Source organism: Bombina bombina, chromosome 2 (genome assembly GCF_027579735.1).
Source record: "Bombina bombina isolate aBomBom1 chromosome 2, aBomBom1.pri, whole genome shotgun sequence".
Classification (NCBI taxonomy): Eukaryota; Metazoa; Chordata; class Amphibia; order Anura; family Bombinatoridae; genus Bombina; species Bombina bombina.
Genome location: NC_069500.1, coordinates 367,369,456 through 367,391,781, shown reverse-complemented (window position 1 = coordinate 367,391,781; position 22,326 = coordinate 367,369,456). Strand labels below are relative to the sequence as shown.

Here is a 22,326-nt window from a genome sequence, read left to right as displayed (position 1 = left end):
CTCCTAAGCTTACATGCCTGCTTTTAAAATAAAATAAAGATACCAAGAGAATGAAGAAAAATTGATAATAGGAGTAAATTAGAAAGTTGCTGAAAACTGCATGCTCTATCTGAATCATGAAAGAAAAAAAATTGGGTTTCATATCCCTTTAATAACACTAGTTGAATTACATTTATGATATATGCAGACAATCTGTAACATCCAGTATCTATTATATCATGTACAATGTACCCGATTCATATTCATGCTACAGCCCAGTTGTTGTTTTTCATCTTTTATGAAGAATAATGTTCAAATCTCAACACTGACATTACCTGAGGTTTCTTTTTCAGCTGTTCCTCAATAGCTTCAGACATTTGTGTTTGCCAGTTCATTACACACAGCTCAAGTTTTTCTACAGTCACTGGATCTGCAGCCAATTTCTTTGGATCAATATCAAGATTTATTGTTGGGATTTCTAATTTTATTTCTCCTAAACATGAAAAAAGAAAAAAAGAAATAGTGATTATAATAAAAAGAGATATAGTGATGACTTATTTATAATTTACAGGTAGATAACAAATCGAGATAATAAAAAAAAAAAATTCCCACTGACCTTAAATGATAAATGTATAGAAAAAAATACAATGGTCTCTGCCCTTTTTCTTGCACTAATATGTGACTGTGAGTTGTCCTCCCCTATTGTTTTGTCCGCACCATAGGATATGCACTAATGCAGCCTTCCTGGGTAAATATGGTGGCAGATTTTTCTTTACGGCCACATTGTGACGACTATCTTGGAGTCCCTGCCACCATATTTGTAAAGGCAAATCCATACACAGAAGGGACAGCAATGATGCAGGTGGAGCTGGGGCCCCAGTGTCCAACAGGCCCCCATGTAGCAAAACCAATACTAACTGCAGGGCCAGATGGGCCCCCTAGATGTGTGAGAACAGACTTGATAGAGACCTCCGAGATCCGTGTAGTTACAGTTATGCCTTTCATTCCATCTTGTATCTAGTGACATCATCACTACAAAGGGCTTCATTTATGATAGTAATTCTCCTACATTTGCGACTATAAATACGCAAATGCAATTATCAATGCAAAATATGACCGCAAAATTCTCCCACTCTATTCTCTCTCGCCAAGGAGCACATGTGCGCCAAATAAAGCTTAAAAATTCCCTTTTTCAGTCGTATTTTAAAAATTCGCCTCAGTAATCGCTGAAATTTAGATTTATCATCATTTTGCGTCTTAGGAGAACCTAACATTCTCCTACAAATACGACCACGAAAGTTCTCCATAACCACTGTGGAGAACATTGAATTCACTCCACTTTTTTTGCGAGAGAAGATGGAATATTTCTTCATTTTCTAGCTAATCAGTCTAAAGCTAACAATATTACATCAATGTAAGACATGTGTCACCACTGACATTTTTAAATATCTATAGGAGTCAAAAGTTCTGCAGGGGGTGTGGAAGGAGATAAAGGCATTATTGTTTAAAACTGGTGTTTGTATTATTATTATTGTAGCATGTGTAAAAAAATATAAAGCTTTCTTACACATGATTAAAAAAATGCATTTATTCATTAGATTACCTGTATTAGGTTACATGTTTTTCAATAATTTTCAAACAAAATAAAACATTTTTTAATTTTATTACATTAAAATCACAATAGTTTTGTATTTAAATATTGTAATACACGATCAAGGGTACTTTAAACAATTTTATTTAAATAAAAAAATAAAGTAAGACAATTTTATATACAAAAAATGTGAATTTGGGAGTATTTCTATTGCTAAATAAGGCGCATATGTAATACTAATGGCGAGATTTATCATTAATCCGCCGCATCTCGACTTTGGAAATTGGCGTTAAAATACCACTGGTATCATGATAAATATTGGCACACATGTGCTCCTCTCTAAAGGCGAGCTGCGGAGAGCTTGTCGTATTTCAAAAAATACTGATAAATGGAGCCTAAAGAACTCATCAATTACCCCCCCCCCCCCCAGTGCAGACCCCCCTTGTGCAGTCTGGTGGTTTTTTTATTTAAAGGGCCATAAAATTTGAAAAAATTACATGCTCTAACTATTGACCTTGCACTACTGTGTGTTTAACCCCTGCAAAGGGGTTAAACACACAGTCGCTCAGGACCCGCATAGTACTGCTGGTCCCAAGCAGCACCTGACGCTGGTCAAATCAGCAGCATTAGTTCCACATCTGAGTCACTCAAATAGCGCTGCTGATTGGATTAGTATGCAGGGTTAAACAAACAGTAGTGCAGGGTCAATAGTTGTAAAATTACATGCTCTTACAAATTAGAGAATGTAATTTTTCTACTATTATGGCCCTTTAAACTTGAGAAGGTTGCAGAAAAAACACAATTTATACTTACCTGATAAATTTATTTCTCTTGTGGTGTATCCAGTCCACGGATCATCCATTACTTGTGGGATATTCTCATTCCCAACAGGAAGTTGCAAGAGGACACCCACAGCAGAGCTGTAATATAGCTCCTCCCCTAACTGTCATAGCCAGTCATTCGACCGAAAACAAGCCGAGAAAGGAGGAACCATAGGGTGTAGTGGTTACTGTAGTTTAAATTTAAAAATTACCTGCCTTAAAATGACAGGGCGGGCCGTGGACTGGATACACCACAAGAGAAATAAATTTTTCAGGTAAGCATAAATTGTGTTTTCTCTTGTAAGGTGTATCCAGTCCACGGATCATCCATTACTTGTGGGATACCAATACCAAAGCTAAAGTACACGGATGAAGGGAGGGACAAGGCAGGAACTTAAATGGAAGGAACCACTACCTGTAAAACCTCTCCCAAATATAGCCTCCGAAGAAGCAAAAGTATCAAATTTGTAAAATTTTCAAAAAGTATGAAGCGAAGACCAAGTCGCCGCCTTGCAAATCTGTTCAACAGAAGCCTCATTTTTAAAGGCCCAAGTGGAAGCCACAGCTCTAGTGGAATGAGCTGTAATCCTTTCAGGAGGCTGCTGTCCAGCAGTCTCATAGGCTAAGCGGATTAAGCTTCTTAGCCAAAAAGAAAAAGAGGTTGCCAAAGCCTTTTGACCTCTCCTCTGTCCAGAGTAGACAACAAACAAAGCAGATGTTTGACGAAAATCTTTAGTAGTTTGTAAGTAAAACTTTAAAGCACAGACCACGTCCAGATTGTGTAACACAAGGATGGAACCACAATCTCTTGATTGATATTCTTGTTAGATACCACCTTAGGTAAGAACCCAGGTTTGGTATGCAGGACTACCTTATCCGTATGAAAAATCAGATAAGGAGAATCACATTGTAAGGCAGATAGCTCAGAGACTCTACAAGCCGAGGAAATAGCTACAAAAAAAAAAAAAAAAGAACTTTCCAAGATAAAAGTTTGATATCTATGGAATGAAGAGGTTCAAACGGAACTCCTTGAAGAACCTTAAGAACCAAGTTTAAGCTCCATGGTGGAGCAACAGGTTTAAACACAGGCTTGATTCAAACTAAAGCCTGACAAACTGCCTGAACGTCTGGAACATCTGCCAGACGCTAGTGCAAAAGAATAGACAGAGCAAAAATCTGTCCCTTTAAGAAACTAGCTGACAATCCTTTTTCCAAACCTTCTTGGAGAAAAGATAAAATCCTAGGAATCCTGACCTTTCTCCATGAGTAACCCTTGGATTCACACCAATAAAGATATCTACGCCATACCTTATGGTAAATTTTCCTGGTGACAGGCTTTTGTGCCTATATTAAGGTATCAATGACTGACTCGGAGAAGCCACGCTTTGATAAAATCAAGCATTCAATCTCCAGGCAGTCAGCCTCAGAGAAATTAGATTTGGATGGTTGAAAGGACCCTGAAGTAAAAGGTCCTGTCTCAGAGGCAGAGACCATGGTGGAAAGGATGACATGTCCACTAGATCTGCATACCAGGTCCTGCGTGGCCACGCAGGTGCTATCAGAATCACCGATGCTCTCTCCTGCTTGATCTTGGCAATCAGTCGAGGGAGCAGAGGAAACGGTGGAAACACATAAGCCAGGTTGAAAGACCAGGGCGCTGCTAGAGTATCTATCAGTGTCGCCTTGGGATCCCTGGACCTGGATCCGTAACACGGAAGCCTGGCGTTCTGGCGAGACGCCATGAGATCCAGTTCTGGTTTGCCCCAACGGAGAATCAGTTGTGCAAATACCTCCGGATGGAGTTCCCACTCTCCCGGATGAAAAGTCTGACGACTTAGAAAATCCGCCTCCCAGTGCTCTACACCTGGGATATGGATAGCTGATAGGTGGCAAGAGTGAATCTCTGCCCAGTGAATTATTTTTGAAACTTCTAACATCACTAGGGAACTTCTTGTTCCCCCTCGATGATTGATGTAAGCTACAGTCGTGATGTTGACCGACTGAAATCTGATGTACCTCAGAGTTGCTAACTGAGGCCAAACCTGAAGAGCCTTGAATATCGCTCTTAGTTCCAGAATATTTATTGGAAGGAGAGACTCCTCCTGAGTCCACGATCCCTGAGCCTTCAGGGAGTTCCAGACTGCACCCCAACCTAGAAGGCTGGCATTTGTTGTTACAATAGTCCAATCTGGCCTGCGAAGGTCATACCTTTGGACAGATGGACCCGAGATAGCCACCAGGGAAGAGGATCCCTGGTCTCTTGGTCCAGATTCAGTTGAGGGGCCAAATCTGTGTAATCCCCGCTCCACTGACTGAGCCTGCATAGTTGCAGCGCTCTGAGATGTAAGCGTGCAAACGGCACTATGTCCATTGCCGCTACCATTAAGCCGATTACTTCCATACACTGAGCCACCAAAGGGCGCGGAATGGAATGAAGAACCCGACAGGAATTTAGAAGCTTTGATAACCTGGACTCCGTCAAGGTAAATTTTCATTTCTACAGAATCTATCAGAGTCCCTAGAAAGGAAACTCTTGTGAGTGGGGATAGAGAACACTTTTCCTCGTTCACTTTCCACCCATGCGACCTCAGAAATGCCAGTACTACGTCCGTATAAGACTTGGCAATTTGGAAGTTTGACGCCTGTATCAGGATGTCGTCTAAATAAGGGGCTACTGCTATGCCCCGCGGCCATAGGACCGCCAAAAGCGACCCTAGAACCTTTGTAAAGATTCTTGGGGCTGTAGCTAATCCAAAGGGAAGAGCTACAACTGGTAATGCCTGTCTTGAAAGGCAAACCTGAGAAACCGATGATGATCTTTGTGTATCGGAATGTGAAGATAAGCATCCTTTAGATCCACTGTAGTCATATATTGACCCTCCTGGATCAGTGGTAGGATGGTACGAATAGTTTCCATCTTGAACGACGGAACTTTGAGGAACTTGTTTAAGATCTTTAGATCCAAAATCGGTCTGAAGGTTCCCTCTTTTTTGGGAACCACAAACAGATTTGAGTAAAAACCCTGTTCCTGTTCCTCCTTTGGAACTGGATGGATCACTCCCATAACTAGGAGGTCTCGTACACAGTGTAAGAATGCCTCACTCTTTATCTGGTTTGCAGATAATTGTGAAAGGTAAAATCTCCCTTTTGGGGGGGAAGCTTTGAAGTCCAGAAGATATCCCTGGGATATAATTTCCAACGCCCAGGTATCCTGAACATCTCTTGCCCACGCCTGGGCGAAGAGTGAAAGTCTGCCCCCTACTAGATCCGTTACCGGATAGGGGGTCGTTCCTTCATGCTGTCTTAGAGGCAGCAGCAGGCTTTTTGACCTGCTTACCTTTTTTCCAGGTCTGGTTTGGTCTCCAGACCGTCTTGGATTGAGCAAAAGTTCCCTCTTGTTTATTATTAGAGGAAGTTGATGCCGCACCTGCCTTGAAGTTTCGAAAGGCACGAAAATTAGACTGTTTGGCCCTAGATTTGGACCTGTCCTAAGGAAGGGCACAACCTTTTCCTCCCGTGATATCAGCAATAATCTCCTTCAAACCAGGCCCGAATAGGGTCTGCCCCTTGAAGGGAATGTTAAGTAGCTTAGATTTTAAAGTCACGTCAGCTGACCATGATTTAAGCCATAGCGCTCTGCGCGCCTGTATAGCAAAACCAGAATTCTTAGCCGTTAGTTTATTCAAATGAACAATGGCATCAGAAATAAAATAATTGGCTAGCTTAAGTGCTCTAAGTTTGCCAAGTATGTCATCCAATGGAGTCTCTACCTGTAAAGCCTCTTCCAGAGACTCAAACCAGTACGCCGCAGCAGCAGTGACAGGGGCAATGCATGCAATGGGCTGTAGGATAAAACCTTGTTGAATAAATATTTTCTTAAGGTAACCTTCTAATTTTTTATCCATTGGCTCTAAAAAAGCACAACTGTCCTCGACAGGGATAGTAGTACGCTTTGCTAGAGTAGAAACTGCTCCCTCCACCTTAGGGACTGTCTGCCATAAGTCCCGTGTGGTGGCGTCTATTGGAAACATTTTTCTAAAAATAGGAGGGGAAGAGAACGGCACACCTGGTCTATCCCATTCCTTATTAATAATTTCTGTAAAACTTTTAGGTATTGGAAAAACATCAGTACACACCGGCACTGCAAAGCATTTATCCAGTCTACAAAATTTCTCTGGCACTGCAATGGTATCACAGTCATTCAGAGCAGCTAAAACCTCCCTAAGTAACACGCGGAGGTGTTCAAGCTTAAATTTAAATGTAGAAATATTAGAATCAGGTATCTTTCCTGAGTCATTAACATCACCCACTGACTGAAGCTCTCCTTCCTCAGCTTCTGCATATTGTGAGGCAGTATCAGACATGGTTCTTAAAGCGTCAGTATGCTCTGCATTTTGTCTCACCCCAGAGCTATCTCGCTAACCTCAAAGTTTAGGTAGCCTGGCTAATACCGCTGACAGTGTATTATCCATGACTGCCGCCATGTCTTGTAAAGTAAACGCTATGGGCGCCCTAGATGTACTTGGCGCCATTTGAGCGTGAGTCCCTTGGGCGGGAGTCAAAGGGTCTGACACGTGGGGAGAGTTAGTCGGCATAACTTTCCCCTCGTCAGATTCCTCTGGTGATAATTTTTTTAAAAACAGAATATGATCTTTATTGCATAAAATGAAATCAGTACATTTGGTACACATTCTAAGAGGGGGTTCCACCATGGCTTTTAAACATAATGAACAAGGAGTTTCTTCTATGTCAGACATGTTTATACAGACTAGCAATGAGACTAGCAAGCTTGGAAAACACTTTAAATCAAGTTAACAAGCAAATATAAAAAACAGTACTGTGCCTTTAAGAGAAACAAATTTTGTCAGAATTTGAAAAACAGTGAAAAAATGCAGTAAATCAAACGAAATTTTTACAGTGTATGTAATAGGATAGCAGAGCATTGCATCCACTTGCAAATGGATGATTACCCCCTTGTGACTGTTTTTTAACAGTCACAACCAACTGCCACAGCAAGCTGTGGTCCTACCTTCCCCAATAAACGACTTTGGAAAGCCTTTGAGCCCTTTAGAGATGTCCTATAGCATACAGGGGACTCATGAGGGAAGCTGGATGTCACAGTTTGTAATTTTAACTGCACCAACTGTAACTTTTATACTATAACAGTGGAAAGCCTCAGTAAAACTGTTTCTAGTCAAAATTTAAGCCAGCCATGTGGAAAAAACTAGGCCCCAATAAAGTTTTATCACCAATGCATATATAAAAACGATTAAACATGCCAGCAAACGTTTATATTGCAATATCATAAGGGTATTACCCCTGGGAGTAAGTATAATACCAGTCGTTATTAAATCACTGTATTCAGGCTTAACTTACATTAATCCGGTATCAGCAGCATTTTCTAGTGTTTTCCATCTCTAGAAAAAAATTATAACTGCACATACCTGATAGCAGAATAAACTGCACGCCATTCTCTCGCTGAAGTTACCTCATCTGTGTAATCCCCTCAGACATATGTGAGAATAGCAATGGATCTTAGTTACAACCTGCTAAGATCATAGAAACCTCAGGCAGATTCTTCTTCTTTTTACTGCCTGAGATAAAATAGCACAACTCCGGTACTATTGAAAAATAACAAACTTTTGATTGAAGAAAATAAACTAACTATATTTAACCACTCTCTCCTACAACATCCTAGCTTGTTGAGAGTTGCAAGAGAATGACTGGCTATGACAGTTAGGGGAGGAGCTATATTACAGCTCTGCTGTGGGTGTCCTCTTGCAACTTCCTGTTGGGAATGAGAATATCCCACAAGTAATGGATGATCCGTGGACTGGATACACTTTACAAGAGAAAAAAGAGAATTTTTGGGATTTCTGTGTATAAATTGGTTGTGTAGTGGTGTGTGGGGAGCAGAGTGGATGTCCTGTATTATACCAATACTTTATAATCTAGTTGATCCCCAGAACATGTCTACAAGAATGCAACCCAAAGCACTAAAACTAGGACAACACCGTTTTAATCAACACAAATAAACGTCCTCTTGACAGAATGTATAAAAGGGGCCAAATGAATCATTTATATGTAAAAGCATGAATTTATAAAGCTGAGCTGGATGTTTTATTTCTGGTATTTAAAGACTCATATTGCAATGTGCAACTGTTGTATGGTATTATCAGGATTTCCCAAAAGAATATAATAAAATATCAACCGACTACTAATGAGCTTGAATGTTCATATAGAACAGTGTTAAGACAATATTGTTTGATAACTTGCCCTCAAGTTGATGTATTGTTTGTTGTATGTGGTTCAGGAATTTTTGCATGTTCATTAGGAACTCATCTCTAAGAATCTGAATGTTTCGTAATTCTTGCTCCGGCTTTGTTTGTTTGGTAGATGCTTTGTCTTTATGTTCTTCACCAGGCTCCATCTCAGATACTTCTTCCACCTGAATATTGCTGTATCCATTTTTATGTTGATTGTAAGATAGAATGGGCATGAAAACCTATAATAACAACATCAAGGATTCAATTCCACTCATATCTAGGAGTTCCATTCATCTCATTATGCTATTGTTTATTTTCTAGATTTAATGCAATATTATTATTATACACAACCAAACAGTGCATGAGAGGTTCAACATTGCAAAAAGAAAAGTTTAGAAGAATTATGGTTATCCTGTACTTAAAAAAAAAAAAGAAAAAAACTTTATTGAAACTGCTTGGGACCGGAAAAGGTGTAGATTTTGGAACAGTTTGGATTTTGGAATATTTGCATCTATATAATATATATATGGGACAGTTTGGGGAGAGGATGGGACCAAGTATAAAAAACATCTTATGTCATTTATACATGCAATCTAAAGGTAGTTTTATTTAATTTGTAATGCTTTTGTATACACAGTACCATCAGAAAGATAGTGCAGCACTGTAATCACTAAGGTAATATTTGTTGTTTTAAAATAAATATAGACTATTATTTGCATTTTAGAACACAAAAAAAACAGGCTGGGAAAAAACATAATTTATGCTTACCTGATAAATTCCTTTCTTCTGTAGTGTGATCAGTCCACGGGTCATCATTACTTCTGGGATATTACTCCTCCCCAACAGGAAGTGCAAGAGGATTCACCCAGCAGAGCTGCATATAGCTCCTCCCCTCTACGTCACTCCCAGTCATTCGACCAAGGACCAACGAGAAAGGAAAAGCCAAGGGTGAAGTGGTGACTGGAGTATAAATTAAAAAATATTTACCTGCCTTAAAAACAGGGCGGGCCGTGGACTGATCACACTACAGAAGAAAGGAATTTATCAGGTAAGCATAAATTATGTTTTCTTCTGTTAAGTGTGATCAGTCCACGGGTCATCATTACTTCTGGGATACCAATACCAAAGCAAAAGTACACGGATGACGGGAGGGATAGGCAGGCTCTTTATACAGAAGGAACCACTGCCTGAAGAACCTTTCTCCCAAAAATAGCCTCCGATGAAGCAAAAGTGTCAAATTTGTAAAATTTGGAAAAAGTATGAAGCGAAGACCAAGTTGCAGCCTTGCAAATCTGTTCAACAGAGGCCTCATTCTTGAAGGCCCAAGTGGAAGCCACAGCTCTAGTAGAATGAGCTGTAATTCTTTCAGGAGGCTGCTGTCCAGCAGTCTCATAAGCTAAACGAATTATGCTACGAAGCCAAAAAGAAAGAGAGGTAGCGGAAGCTTTTTGACCTCTCCTCTGCCCAGAGTAAATGACAAACAGAGAAGACGTTTGTCGAAATTCCTTAGTTGCCTGTAAGTAAAATTTTAGAGCACGGACTACATCCAGGTTGTGCAGTAGACGTTCCTTCTTTGAAGAAGGATTTGGGCATAAAGAAGGAACAACAATCTCTTGATTGATATTCCTGTTAGTAACTACCTTAGGTAAGAACCCAGGTTTAGTACGCAGGACTACCTTATCCGAATGAAAAATCAAATAAGGAGAATCACAATGTAAGGCTGATAATTCAGAGACTCTTCGAGCCGAGGAAATAGCCATTAAAAATAGAACTTTCCAAGATAACAACTTTATATCAATGGAATGAAGGGGTTCAAACGGAACGCCCTGAAAAACATTAAGAACAAGGTTTAAACTCCATGGTGGAGCAACAGTTTTAAACACAGGCTTAATTCTGGCCAAAGCCTGACAAAAAGCCTGGACGTCAGGAACTTCTGACAGACGTTTGTGTAACAGAATGGACAGAGCTGAGATCTGTCCCTTTAATGAACTAGCAGATAAACCCTTTTCTAAACCTTCTTGTAGAAAAGACAATATCCTAGGAATCCTAACCTTACTCCAAGAGTAACCTTTGGATTCACACCAATATAGGTATTTACGCCATATCTTATGGTAAATCTTTCTGGTAACAGGTTTCCTAGCCTGTATTAAGGTATCAATAACTGACTCAGAAAATCCACGTCTTGATAAAATCAAGCGTTCAATTTCCAAGCAGTCAGCTTCAGAGAAGTTAGATTTTGATGTTTGAAGGGACCCTGTATCAGAAGGTCCTGTTTCAGAGGTAGAGACCAAGGTGGACAGGATGACATGTCCACCAGGTCTGCATACCAAGTCCTGCGTGGCCACGCAGGTGCTATTAGAATCACTGATGCTCTCTCTTGTTTGATTCTGGCAATCAATCGAGGAAGCAACGGGAAGGGTGGAAACACGTAAGCCATCCTGAAGTCCCAAGGTGCTGTCAGAGCATCTATCAGGACTGCTCCTGGATCCCTGGATCTGGACCCGTAACGAGGAAGCTTGGCGTTCTGTCGAGACGCCATGAGATCTATCTCTGGTTTGCCCCAACGTCGAAGTATTTGGGCAAAGACCTCCGGATGAAGTTCCCACTCCCCCGGATGAAAAGTCTGACAACTTAAGAAATCCGCCTCCCAGTTCTCCACTCCCGGGATGTGGATTGCTGACAGGTGGCAAGAGTGAGACTCTGCCCAGCAAATTATCTTTGATACTTCCATCATAGCTAGGGAGCTTCTTGTCCCTCCCTGATGGTTGATGTAAGCTACAGTCGTGATGTTGTCCGACTGAAACCTGATGAACCCCCGAGTTGTCAACTGGGGCCAAGCCAGGAGGGCATTGAGAACTGCTCTCAATTCCAGAATGTTTATTGGCAGGAGACTCTCCTCCTGACTCCATTGTCCCTGAGCCTTCAGAGAATTCCAGACGGCACCCCAACCTAGAAGGCTGGCGTCTGTTGTTACAATTGTCCAGTCTGGTCTGCTGAATGGCATCCCCCTGGACAGATGTGGCCGAGAAAGCCACCATAGAAGAGAATTTCTGGTCTCTTGATCCAGATTCAGAGAAGGGGATAAGTCTGAGTAATCCCCATTCCACTGACTTAGCATGCACAGTTGCAGTGGTCTGAGGTGTAAGCGTGTAAAGGGTACTATGTCCATTGCCGCTACCATTAAGCCGATTACCTCCATGCATTGAGCCACTGACGGGTGTTGAATGGAATGAAGGGTGCGGCAAGCACTTTGAAGTCTTGTTAGCCTGTCCTCTGTCAGGTAAATCTTAATTTCTACAGAATCTATAAGAGTCCCCAGGAAGGGAACTCTTGTGAGTGGAACGAGTGAACTTTTCTTTTCGTTCACCTTCCATCCATGTGACCTTAGAAATGCCAGCACTAACTCTGTATGAGACTTGGCAGTTTGAAAGCTTGAAGCTTGTATCAGAATGTCGTCTAGGTATGGAGCTACCGAGATTCCCCGCGGTCTTAGTACCGCCAGAAGAGCACCCAGAACCTTTGTGAAGATTCTTGGAGCTGTAGCCAATCCGAATGGAAGAGCCACAAACTGGTAATGCCTGTCTAGGAAGGCAAACCTTAGGTACCGATAATGATCTTTGTGAATCGGTATGTGAAGGTAAGCATCCTTTAAATCTACAGTGGTCATGTATTGACCCTCTTGGATCATAGGTAAAATTGTCCGAATAGTCTCCATCTTGAACGATGGAACTCTTAGGAATTTGTTTAGGATCTTTAAGTCCAGGATTGGTCTGAAAGTTCCCTCTTTTTTGGGAACCACAAACAGATTTGAGTAAAACCCCTGTCCCTGTTCCGATCGTGGAACTGGATGGATTACTCCCATTAACAAGAGCTCTTGTACGCAGCGTAGAAACGCCTCTTTCTTTGTCTGGATTGTTGACAATCTTGACAGATGAAATCTCTCTCTTGGAGGAGAGTATTTGAAGTCCAGAAGGTATCCCTGAGATATTATCTCTAGCGCCCAGGGATCCTGAACATCTCTTGCCCAAGCCTGGGCGAAGAGAGAAAGTCTGCCCCCCACTAGATCCGATCCCGGATCGGGGGCCCTCAATTCATGCTGTTTTAGGGGCAGCAGCAGGTTTCCTAGTCTGCTTGCCCTTGTTCCAGGACTGGTTAGGTTTCCAGCCTTGTCTGTAGCGAGCAACAGCTCCTTCCTGTTTTGGTGCAGAGGAAGTTGATGCTGCTCCTGCTTTGAAATTACGAAAGGAACGAAAATTAGACTGTCTAGTCTTGGCTTTGGCTTTGTCCTGAGGCAGGGCATGGCCTTTACCTCCTGTAATGTCAGCGATAATCTCTTTCAACCCGGGCCCGAATAAGGTCTGCCCTTTGAAAGGTATATTAAGCAATTTAGACTTAGAAGTAACATCAGCTGACCAGGATTTTAGCCACAGCGCCCTGCGTGCCTGAATGGCGAATCCTGAATTCTTCGCCGTAATTTTAGTAAGATGTACTACGGCCTCCGAAATGAATGAATTAGCTAGTTTAAGGACTCTAAGCCTGTCCGTAATGTCGTCCAGAGTAGCTTAACCAATGTACTCTTCCAGAGACTCAATCCAGAATGCCGCTGCAGCCGTGATCGGCGCAATGCATGCAAGGGGTTGCAATATAAAACCTTGTTGAACAAACATTTTCTTAAGGTAACCCTCTAACTTTTTATCCATTGGATCTGAAAAAGCACAGCTATCCTCCACCGGGATAGTGGTACGCTTAGCTAAGGTAGAAACTGCTCCCTCCACCTTAGGGACCGTTTGCCATAAGTCCCTTGTGGTGGCGTCTATTGGAAACATTTTTCTAAATATCGGAGGGGGTGAGAACGGCACACCGGGTCTATCCCACTCCTTAGTAACAATTTCAGTAAGTCTCTTAGGTATAGGAAAAACCTCAGTACTCGTCGGTACCGCAAAATATTTATCCAACCTACACATTTTCTCTGGTATTGCAACTGTGTTACAATCATTCAGAGCCGCTAACACCTCCCCTAGTAATACACGGAGGTTTTCCAGTTTAAATTTAAAATTTGAAATATCTGAATCCAGTCTGTTTGGATCAGAACCGTCACCCACAGAATGAAGTTCTCCGTCCTCATGTTCTGCCACCTGTGACGCAGTGTCTGACATGGCCCTAATATTATCAGCGCACTCTGTTCTCACCCCAGAGTGATCACGCTTACCTCTTAGTTCTGGTAATTTAGCCAAAACCTCAGTCATAACAGTAGCCATATCCTGTAATGTGATTTGTAATGGCCGCCCAGATGTACTCGGCGCTACAATATCACGCACCTCCCTCTGAGCGGGAGATGTAGGTACTGACACGTGAGGCGAGTTAGTCGGCATAACTCTCCCCTCGTTGTTTGGTGAAATTTGTTCAATTTGTACAGATTGACTTTTATTTAAAGTAGCATCAATACAGTTAGTACATAAATTTCTATTGGGCTCCACTTTGGCATTGCAACAAATGACACAGGTATCATCCTCTGAATCAGACATGTTTAACACACTAGCAAATAAACTTGCAACTTGGAAATACAATTCAATTAGAATAATATTAAAATGTACTGTGCCTTTAAGAAGCACAGAAGATCTATGACAGTTGAAAATTAATAAATTGAAACAGTTATAGCCTCAATCCTTGTAAACAACACAACTTTAGCAAAGGTTTAATCCCATTAGCAAAGATAACAAATTCTGAAAGCAGGAAACAAATTACAGAATAAACGTTTTTTATCTCAGTCAAACTATAATTCTCACAGCTCTGCTGAGAGAAATTACCTCCCTCAAAATAAGTTTTGAAGACCCCTGAGCTCTGTAGAGATGAACCGGATCATGCAGGGAATACAATGAGTTGCTGACTGAAATATTTGATGCATAGAAAAAGCGCCAAAAAACGGCCCCTCCCCCTCACACACAGCAGTGAGGGAGAACAGAAACTGTCAGAAAAACAGATTAAGCAACTGCCAAGTGGAAAAATAGTGCCCAAACATTTATTCACACAGTACCTCAGCAAATGAAAACGATTTTACATTCCAGCAAAAACGTTAAACATAATCTCTAGTTATTAAACAGCTTTATGTATTTCTTACAGTGTAATTCTAGTGAAGTACCATTCCCCAGAATACTGAAGTGTAAAGTATACATACATGACATTATATCGGTATGGCAGGATTTTCTCATCAATTCCATTGTCAGAAAATAAAAACTGCTACATACCTCTATGCAGATTCATCTGCCCGCTGTCCCCTGATCTGAAGTTTACCTCACTCCTCAGATGGCCGAGAACAGCAATATGATCTTAACTACTCCGGCTAAAATCATAGCAAAACTCTGGTAGATTCTTCTTCAAACTCTGCCAGAGAGGTAATAACACACTCCGGTGCTATTTTAAAATAACAAACTTTTGATTGAAGATATAAAACTAAGTATAATCACCATAGTCCTCTCACACATCCTATCTAGTCGTTGGGTGCAAGAGAATGACTGGGAGTGACGTAGAGGGGAGGAGCTATATGCAGCTCTGCTGGGTGAATCCTCTTGCACTTCCTGTTGGGGAGGAGTAATATCCCAGAAGTAATGATGACCCGTGGACTGATCACACTTAACAGAAGAAATAGTAGTTTTGGATAATTTTATTTTAATATATATATATATATATATATATATATATATATATATATATATATTATTATTATTATTATCGGTTATTTGTAGAGCGCCAACAGATTCCGCAGTATATATATATAATAAAGGTTTTGTTTTCACAATAAGTTTGGATTTTGACATTGATTTGGGGATTTGTACAGCATATTTCTCTAAGCATTTTTTTGACTGAACTCTGATTATAAGTTGTGCTATATTGCTTAAGAAAATTAAACCAACATGTGTTACCCAGAATCCCTCACTGTAGGAAGGTAATATATGTTATGTAAAAACATTATGACTAAGCTCATATATAAGTATTAAGTATAAACATACCTGTGAGAAGACCTGTTTGAGCATCAGTAAAGTATTTCCATTCAGAATTCCATACTCCAACAACATTGGCATGATATCATTAGCTTCCTGAACATCATTAGGCTCTGGAATTGTTTCTATTACAAAAAAAGGCATTATAGAAGCAATTTAACAGGAAGTTCAGTCTACATTTGTTTGTTCATGTAACTTTCTTTTTTTAAACTATGGATAAACAAAAAGTGTGCTCACTATGATTCTAGGTTGCAAAGCTTGGAAGTTGAAATTTGTTAGAAAATGAAAGTGTGAACATGCCAACAGGATATTCCACTTTTCAGTGAATAAATTGTACATTAAAGTGATGGTAAACTTTACTTAATCAAATGCCATATATGTAATCTTTGCCATTTTTCTTTTCAAATCTATCCATAAAAAAGATTAAATCTGTGCCTATAGTAATTCTTCTATTGCAATGTTATGACGGCCCACTGGGATAAACTCTTTTTTCTCTTTTAATGACAATTCCAATGAACATCCAATCAGTCTGTGTATCATATGATACTCTTGAAGTCCAGCCCTTTGAAAGCCGTTAGGAAGCCTATGTAGAAAGTGGGTGCGTCTGCTCTCTATGGCACAGCCCAGTCAAAAGAGGAAATTAAGGGGGGGTGATAGAACAGAAAATAACAAGTAGGATTATAAATCTTTTACTATAAAATATATATATACACACTTTAAAAAATATGCTGTTTTGCTTCAACACTAATATATATTTTTATTGCAACATTCTTAAAGTCTGAAATTTACCATCACTTTAATCAACAAAATAAATAAGGACCTAAAAGTGATACAACACACTGTGTAATTATTGCCTTGCAATAGATTAACATTTTAGCAAAGTGCACGTTTTCTGAACAGATTAACATTTTACAAAATCCTGTCAGCATAAAAATCACCTATGTTTTTATAAAATGTAGATCTTAGTCACACAATATGGCTGTAATCTGCGTGGCCAGTCACTGCAGTGATCCAACTAAAACATACCATAGTAAGCATTACGGGTAGAGCAAAACAGCAATAAAGTACAATTGTAATGAGAAAGGAACAGATAGAAATACACAATGCACAGTACCTTGGGTATTTCGTAGAAAAAGCAACACATTGTCATCTGAAAACTCTTCAGGGATACAGTTAAAAGAGACATACAGGATTGTGCGATGAACCTTCTGTTTGATAATTTTCTGGGAGAAAAAAAATCTGTTATCATAGCAAGCAAAAATAAGTAATATTCTGCATTTAGATTTGTAGTTGTATAAACAAAAACAAAACAAAAAAATATATATATAAATAAAGCACACTTGGCAATTCAAGCGGTTAATCAACAGTGTTCTTTACGGAAGATACAAGTAATAAAACTGTATATGGACATAAGAGGTATATAGACAATGTCATGAAAAATTCCACATTTATGGATTTAAATCTCAAACTGAATTTCATGACCAATATTATATTCAATAATTGTTTGTTTGTTTTTTTGCAATAATTGAAGGGTTGGGCATTTTATTTGCTAACATTTAAACTATCTATTTTTCATTTTTGGGCAATACTGTATAAGTATGTGGTAGATTGGGTTTACAAAGACAGACAGAGATAGATAGACATAGATAGAAAGATTTTTGCACACACAAAATCGTGTTTTTTTTACTTCTCTTTATTATTTTTTAAAATCGTTAATTTGGAACATAAAAAAAAAAGATATAAAATATAAAAAGGATATTGAAGATAAAGCAGAGATGTACAGTGCTTACAGAAATGGGAGCAATATGCTCTTCAGGAATTCCATCTTCATTTTCCACATCTACAATTAAAGTTGTATCTTCCTTGTCAATAGCTTTTTCTTCTGTCTCATTCACTATTGTTAACTCTCCAGAAGAAGTTTGTTCCTTTTCTAAACAAAAAGGAAATCATAAAGTGATAATTGTGGACTTACAAGGGTTAAGACTCAGGCTACATTGGCTCTGTTGATGCAGAACTTTAATGATATCAGTAAAGTTACTTACTGCTATCTGAGGAAGTAACTGAAATGACATCTATTGATTCACTGTTCAGTCCCTCTGTCTCCTGACTTGCCTGGTTCTTACCATCCTCTTCTTGTGCATCGTCTGAGAGATGTAATAGACCAGCTGGTGCTAGAAGATAAAAACAGGTCATGTTTGATAAAAACTATAACAGGTTTCAGTGCATATGCTCTTCTTTTTAAAGGGACATAAAAGTAAAAACTACACGTTTATGGTTCAGATAGAGTTTGCAATTTTTAGAGACTTCTGTTATCAAATGTACTCTGTAGCTGCTGATTGGTAGCTGTGCACATAAGTCTCTTGTCATTGGTTCCCCATGTGTATTCAGCTAGGTCCCAGTAGTGCAGGAATTATACATATAGTTATATGCAATACATTAGAGCATTTTATTTATGTACTTTTATGTCCATTTAACATTGAAGGTTATGATCTTAGTTCAGGGGTGTAACACAGGAGCCTCAAAGATCTCAACTGAAACTGGGCCCACACCTCTAGGGAACCCTGCAATCAGTAGTGGTATCACTCCACCTGAATCATGTCTTACCCTCTGCATGCTCCCTTGTAAAAGAAACTCCCAGTTTAAGGAAAATGGACTTGCCTTTACATTATGGTGGTGGGATTTCCATGATGGCTGCTACAGTGTTGCTGTACAGAAAAACCTACAACCATATTTGTACAGGAGGGGTGTGCATATCCTCTGACACAGACTAACGAGATAGGCAGGATGACTTATGTTCAAAGACAGACACTTCTTCTGCTATAAATAAAAAAAAAAGTGGCTGCTTCTTGGTTGGTAACTAGCCATAGAACAAGCTATAATGCTATTGTTCATTGAGCGCTTCTCTCTTTTTATTTATGCAAATCATGACCCTTAGGGAAGTCTCCCTAAGGGTGATGTGAGAAGCCAGACGTGGACCCGCTGCTCAGTGTGCCTAGGTAGGGATTGCCTGGTATTTCGGGACTGAACTGCACTGTTAAAGGGAAACTCAAATTTTTTCTTTTGTGATTCAGATAGAGCATGCAATTTTAAGCAACTTTCTAATTTACTTCTATTATAATTTTTTCTTTGTTCACTTGTTATCTTTATTTGAAAAAGAAGGCATCTAAGCTTTTTTGTTTAAGAACTCTGGACAGCACTTTTTTATTGGTGGATGAATTTCACCAAAAATGGGCCGGCATCTAAACTTACATTCTTGCATTTCAAATAAAGATACTAAGAGAATGAAGAACATTTGATAATAGGAGTAAATTAGAAAGTTGCTTAAAATTGCATGCTCTGTCTGAATCACGAAATAAAAAATTTGGGTTCAATGTCCCTTTAAGTCAGGATCAGACTGATATGCTACAGGAAAGTTTTTCTTTGTGAAAGACACATGTTGAGCAAAAACAAAATTTATGCTTACTTGATAAATTTCTTTCTTCTCGGGCATGAAGAGTCCAAGAAGTCATTCCAATTACTAGTGGGATATTCAACTCCTGGTCAGCAGGAGGAGGCAAAGAGCACCCAGCAAAGCTGTTAAGTGTAACTTCCCTTACCCATAATCCCCAGTCATTCAGCCAAAGGAAAATAGAAAAGAAGAAACACAAGTGTGTAAAGGTGAGATTTAATGTCGCAAACAAGCGCATAAATTAAATCACACGTACAATGTGTACAATAAACAAAGCAATGGATATATCATGTGTTTATCACCACATCCTGCTTGAGCCGTGGGTGGTGGAGAGAGAGTTCTGTCCTGTCCCTGGTAAAACTCCAAGCGCTTCCGGATCGCTGTTTGGAAACAAGGGGCTGGAAATTGCTTCACACCGACCTGGCCTCCAAAGGTATGCAGAGAAGACTAGCTGGCTGATTTCTCTACGCGTTTTGTTGGGATCCGACTCGACTTTCTCAAGAGATTGTGCAGTCTGAGTTTATTTTGGAACATTCGGGCTATAAAGGCCTCCCATCGAGTAAGTGTCTCTAATCTTTTCAGGGATAGGGTCTCTATCCAGCAATCTATCCTCCTACATTGATCATTTCCTGCAGCCAGTGGTTCGAAATACTAGATCTTTTCTCAAAGACACCTCTCAAACTATCAGACATTTTGAAGGAATGAAGTGGGACTGTGACTTCTTATGGCTTACGTGCAATGTCACGGCCCTATATACCTGTATCCCACATAATCTTGGGCTACAAGCCATAGAGGAAAACATGACAAGTAGTCACCTACCAAAAGTGATAGACTTTATCCTAGAAAGTATTGATTTTATTCTAAGACACAATTATTTTCAGTTCAACTCACAATTGTATTTAAAGTTGCAAGGCACAGTGATGGGGGACTACATTTGCCCCATCCTATGCAAATCTATATATGAACAGTTTTGAAAACCAATACATCTGGCAGAATAATCCTTTTAGCAATCATCTTAACAGGTATTTTAGATACATAGACAACATCATTATTGTCTGGAAAGGCTCAGAAGATCAGGTCATGGATTTTATAGAGCATATTAATGGCAACAATATGAACCTCAAATTTTAAAGGATAATATTGAATTTCTTGACCTTTTCCTTTTTGTTGGCAATGAGGACAAAGTCTCAGTTAGGAATTATCGAAAACCAACAGATAAGAATGGTTTCCTTAGTGCGGATAGTGGGCATCTTCCGAGGTGGAAGAATAATATTCCCCTCGGACAGTATCAAAGAATACGCAGAAACTGCACATACCAGGAGGACTACCTTGCAGAATCTGCCTTACTGGATAATAGGTTCAAAGAAAAAGGCTATGATGTAGATCTGTTGAATACAGTGAAAGACAAAGTATCTAAGATGAATAGAGAGGAAATGTTGATTCCGAATTCGAGGAGACAATTAGAGGCAACAGATAGGGAGATCAGATTTATTACAACGTATAGTCAAGGGAGCACAAATATTGAAAACATTTTAAAAAAACATTGGGGTGTCCTTACTAGTGACCCGGTACTGGGTAAAACTCTTACCAATAGACCACTGGTTACATATAGGAAAAATAGAGATTTTAAGAATTTGTTAGCCCCGTCCAAATTGAAATCCATCCAGCCTCCCATTGTTATAAACAACACACAATAGCTCACTAGAGCTAATGGCACATGGCCATGTGGAGTCGTTAATTGTAATATGTGCAAAAACATTATTAGGGGGAAATATATTTCATAACGTACACAGAACTAAAACTTTTCAGATAAAAAATAAATTCTCATGTAAACCATCTTATGTAGTATATCTTTTAATTTGTAGTTGTAATTGTTATTATGTAGGGCGCACTAAGAGGCTCATTAGAACTTGGTATAATGAGCACTGTTGTAACATTAAAAATAATATAGAAACCCATAGTGTGTCGGAACATCACAGGTTTTACCATGATGCCAATACCAAAGGTCTTGGCATTATGGTTATTGATTGGATTCCACCTAATAGCTCTAAGAACAGGTTGAGGAGTGTACGACAACGCGATACCTTTTGGATCCACGAGCTACAGACACTCTCAAAAATCAATATTTAGACCTGCAGGCATTTATGTAATCATCTATGATGTTAATGGTAGGGCACTAACTACAATATGAATTTTTTCATTAACTTCACCTCTTTGTTTCTGCATACTCATAATAAGATCAATTAATGATATAACTATGAGTATATGTAGTCTTTTTCTAGGGTTTGCTCATATTAAGGTCTTGCCACTCTTATATTAGCTAGCTTTGTACATAGACTATATTTTTTACATGGCATTTTAGAATTCATATATGTTGCGTTGTATGGAAACTTTTTAGTTGCAATGTAAAATATTTTTTATAGATTAATTTTTAACATTCTGTAATATTGTGTTTTGATATTTTCCTTTTCTTGTTCCAAGTATTATAATAGATGGATACAAACTTTCCTCGCAAACATTATGTTTGGTGTGTCACTTTTTCATTCTGACCAATTAGAGACACTTACTCGATGGGAGGCCTTTATAGCCCGGATGTTCCAAAATAAACTCAGACTGCACAATCTCTTGAGAAAGTCGGGTCGGATCCCGACAAAACGCGTAGAGAAATCAGCCAGCTAGTCTTCTCTGCATACCTTTGGAGGCCAGGTCGGTGTGAAGCAATTTCCAGCCCCTTGTTTCCAAACAGCGATCCGGAAGCACTTGGAGTTTTACCAGGGACAGGAGACAGGACAGAACTCTTTCTCCACCACCCACGGCTCAAGCAGGATGTGGTGATAAACACGATATATCCATTGCTTTGTTTATTGTACACATTGTACGTGTGATTTTATTTTTGCGCTTGTTTGCGACATTAAATCTCAGTTTTACCCTTAGAGTGGCGTGCGCTCTGTTTCTTCTTTTGTCTCCTATATCTTCAGCCCTTGGGATCTGAGCCACAGCATTCCCAGTCTCTTTGGAGCAGCAGCCACTCTATATGATCCATTATTTTGAAAGGATTTACTCCTGTATGTGAATTTCTATTGTACCATTAAGGTCGTATTCTTGTTATATTTAAGTATTTGTACTTGTTACAATATATATATTGGCCAAATGTTAACTTTAGTGGTTTTTGTCTATACACAAATATCTATATTATAAAGGTGGATTTATACATCTTCTGGAG

The 22,326-nt window shown here is 39.5% G+C and overlaps 1 protein-coding gene across 1 annotated transcript in view; it reads right to left on the bottom strand.

Moving 5' to 3' along the window:
- DNAH10 (dynein axonemal heavy chain 10) overlaps positions 1-22,326 on the bottom strand; it is a 540,282-nt gene that overhangs the window by 499,361 nt on the left and 18,595 nt on the right. The window contains exons 2-7 of the mRNA XM_053699776.1: positions 17,698-17,826; positions 17,446-17,585; positions 16,770-16,878; positions 15,665-15,780; positions 8,668-8,896; positions 315-472 (exon numbers count right to left, since the gene is read on the bottom strand). Coding sequence (XP_053555751.1) covers positions 315-472; positions 8,668-8,896; positions 15,665-15,780; positions 16,770-16,878; positions 17,446-17,585; positions 17,698-17,826 — 881 coding nt within the window. The remainder of the gene's footprint in view (positions 1-314; positions 473-8,667; positions 8,897-15,664; positions 15,781-16,769; positions 16,879-17,445; positions 17,586-17,697; positions 17,827-22,326) is intronic.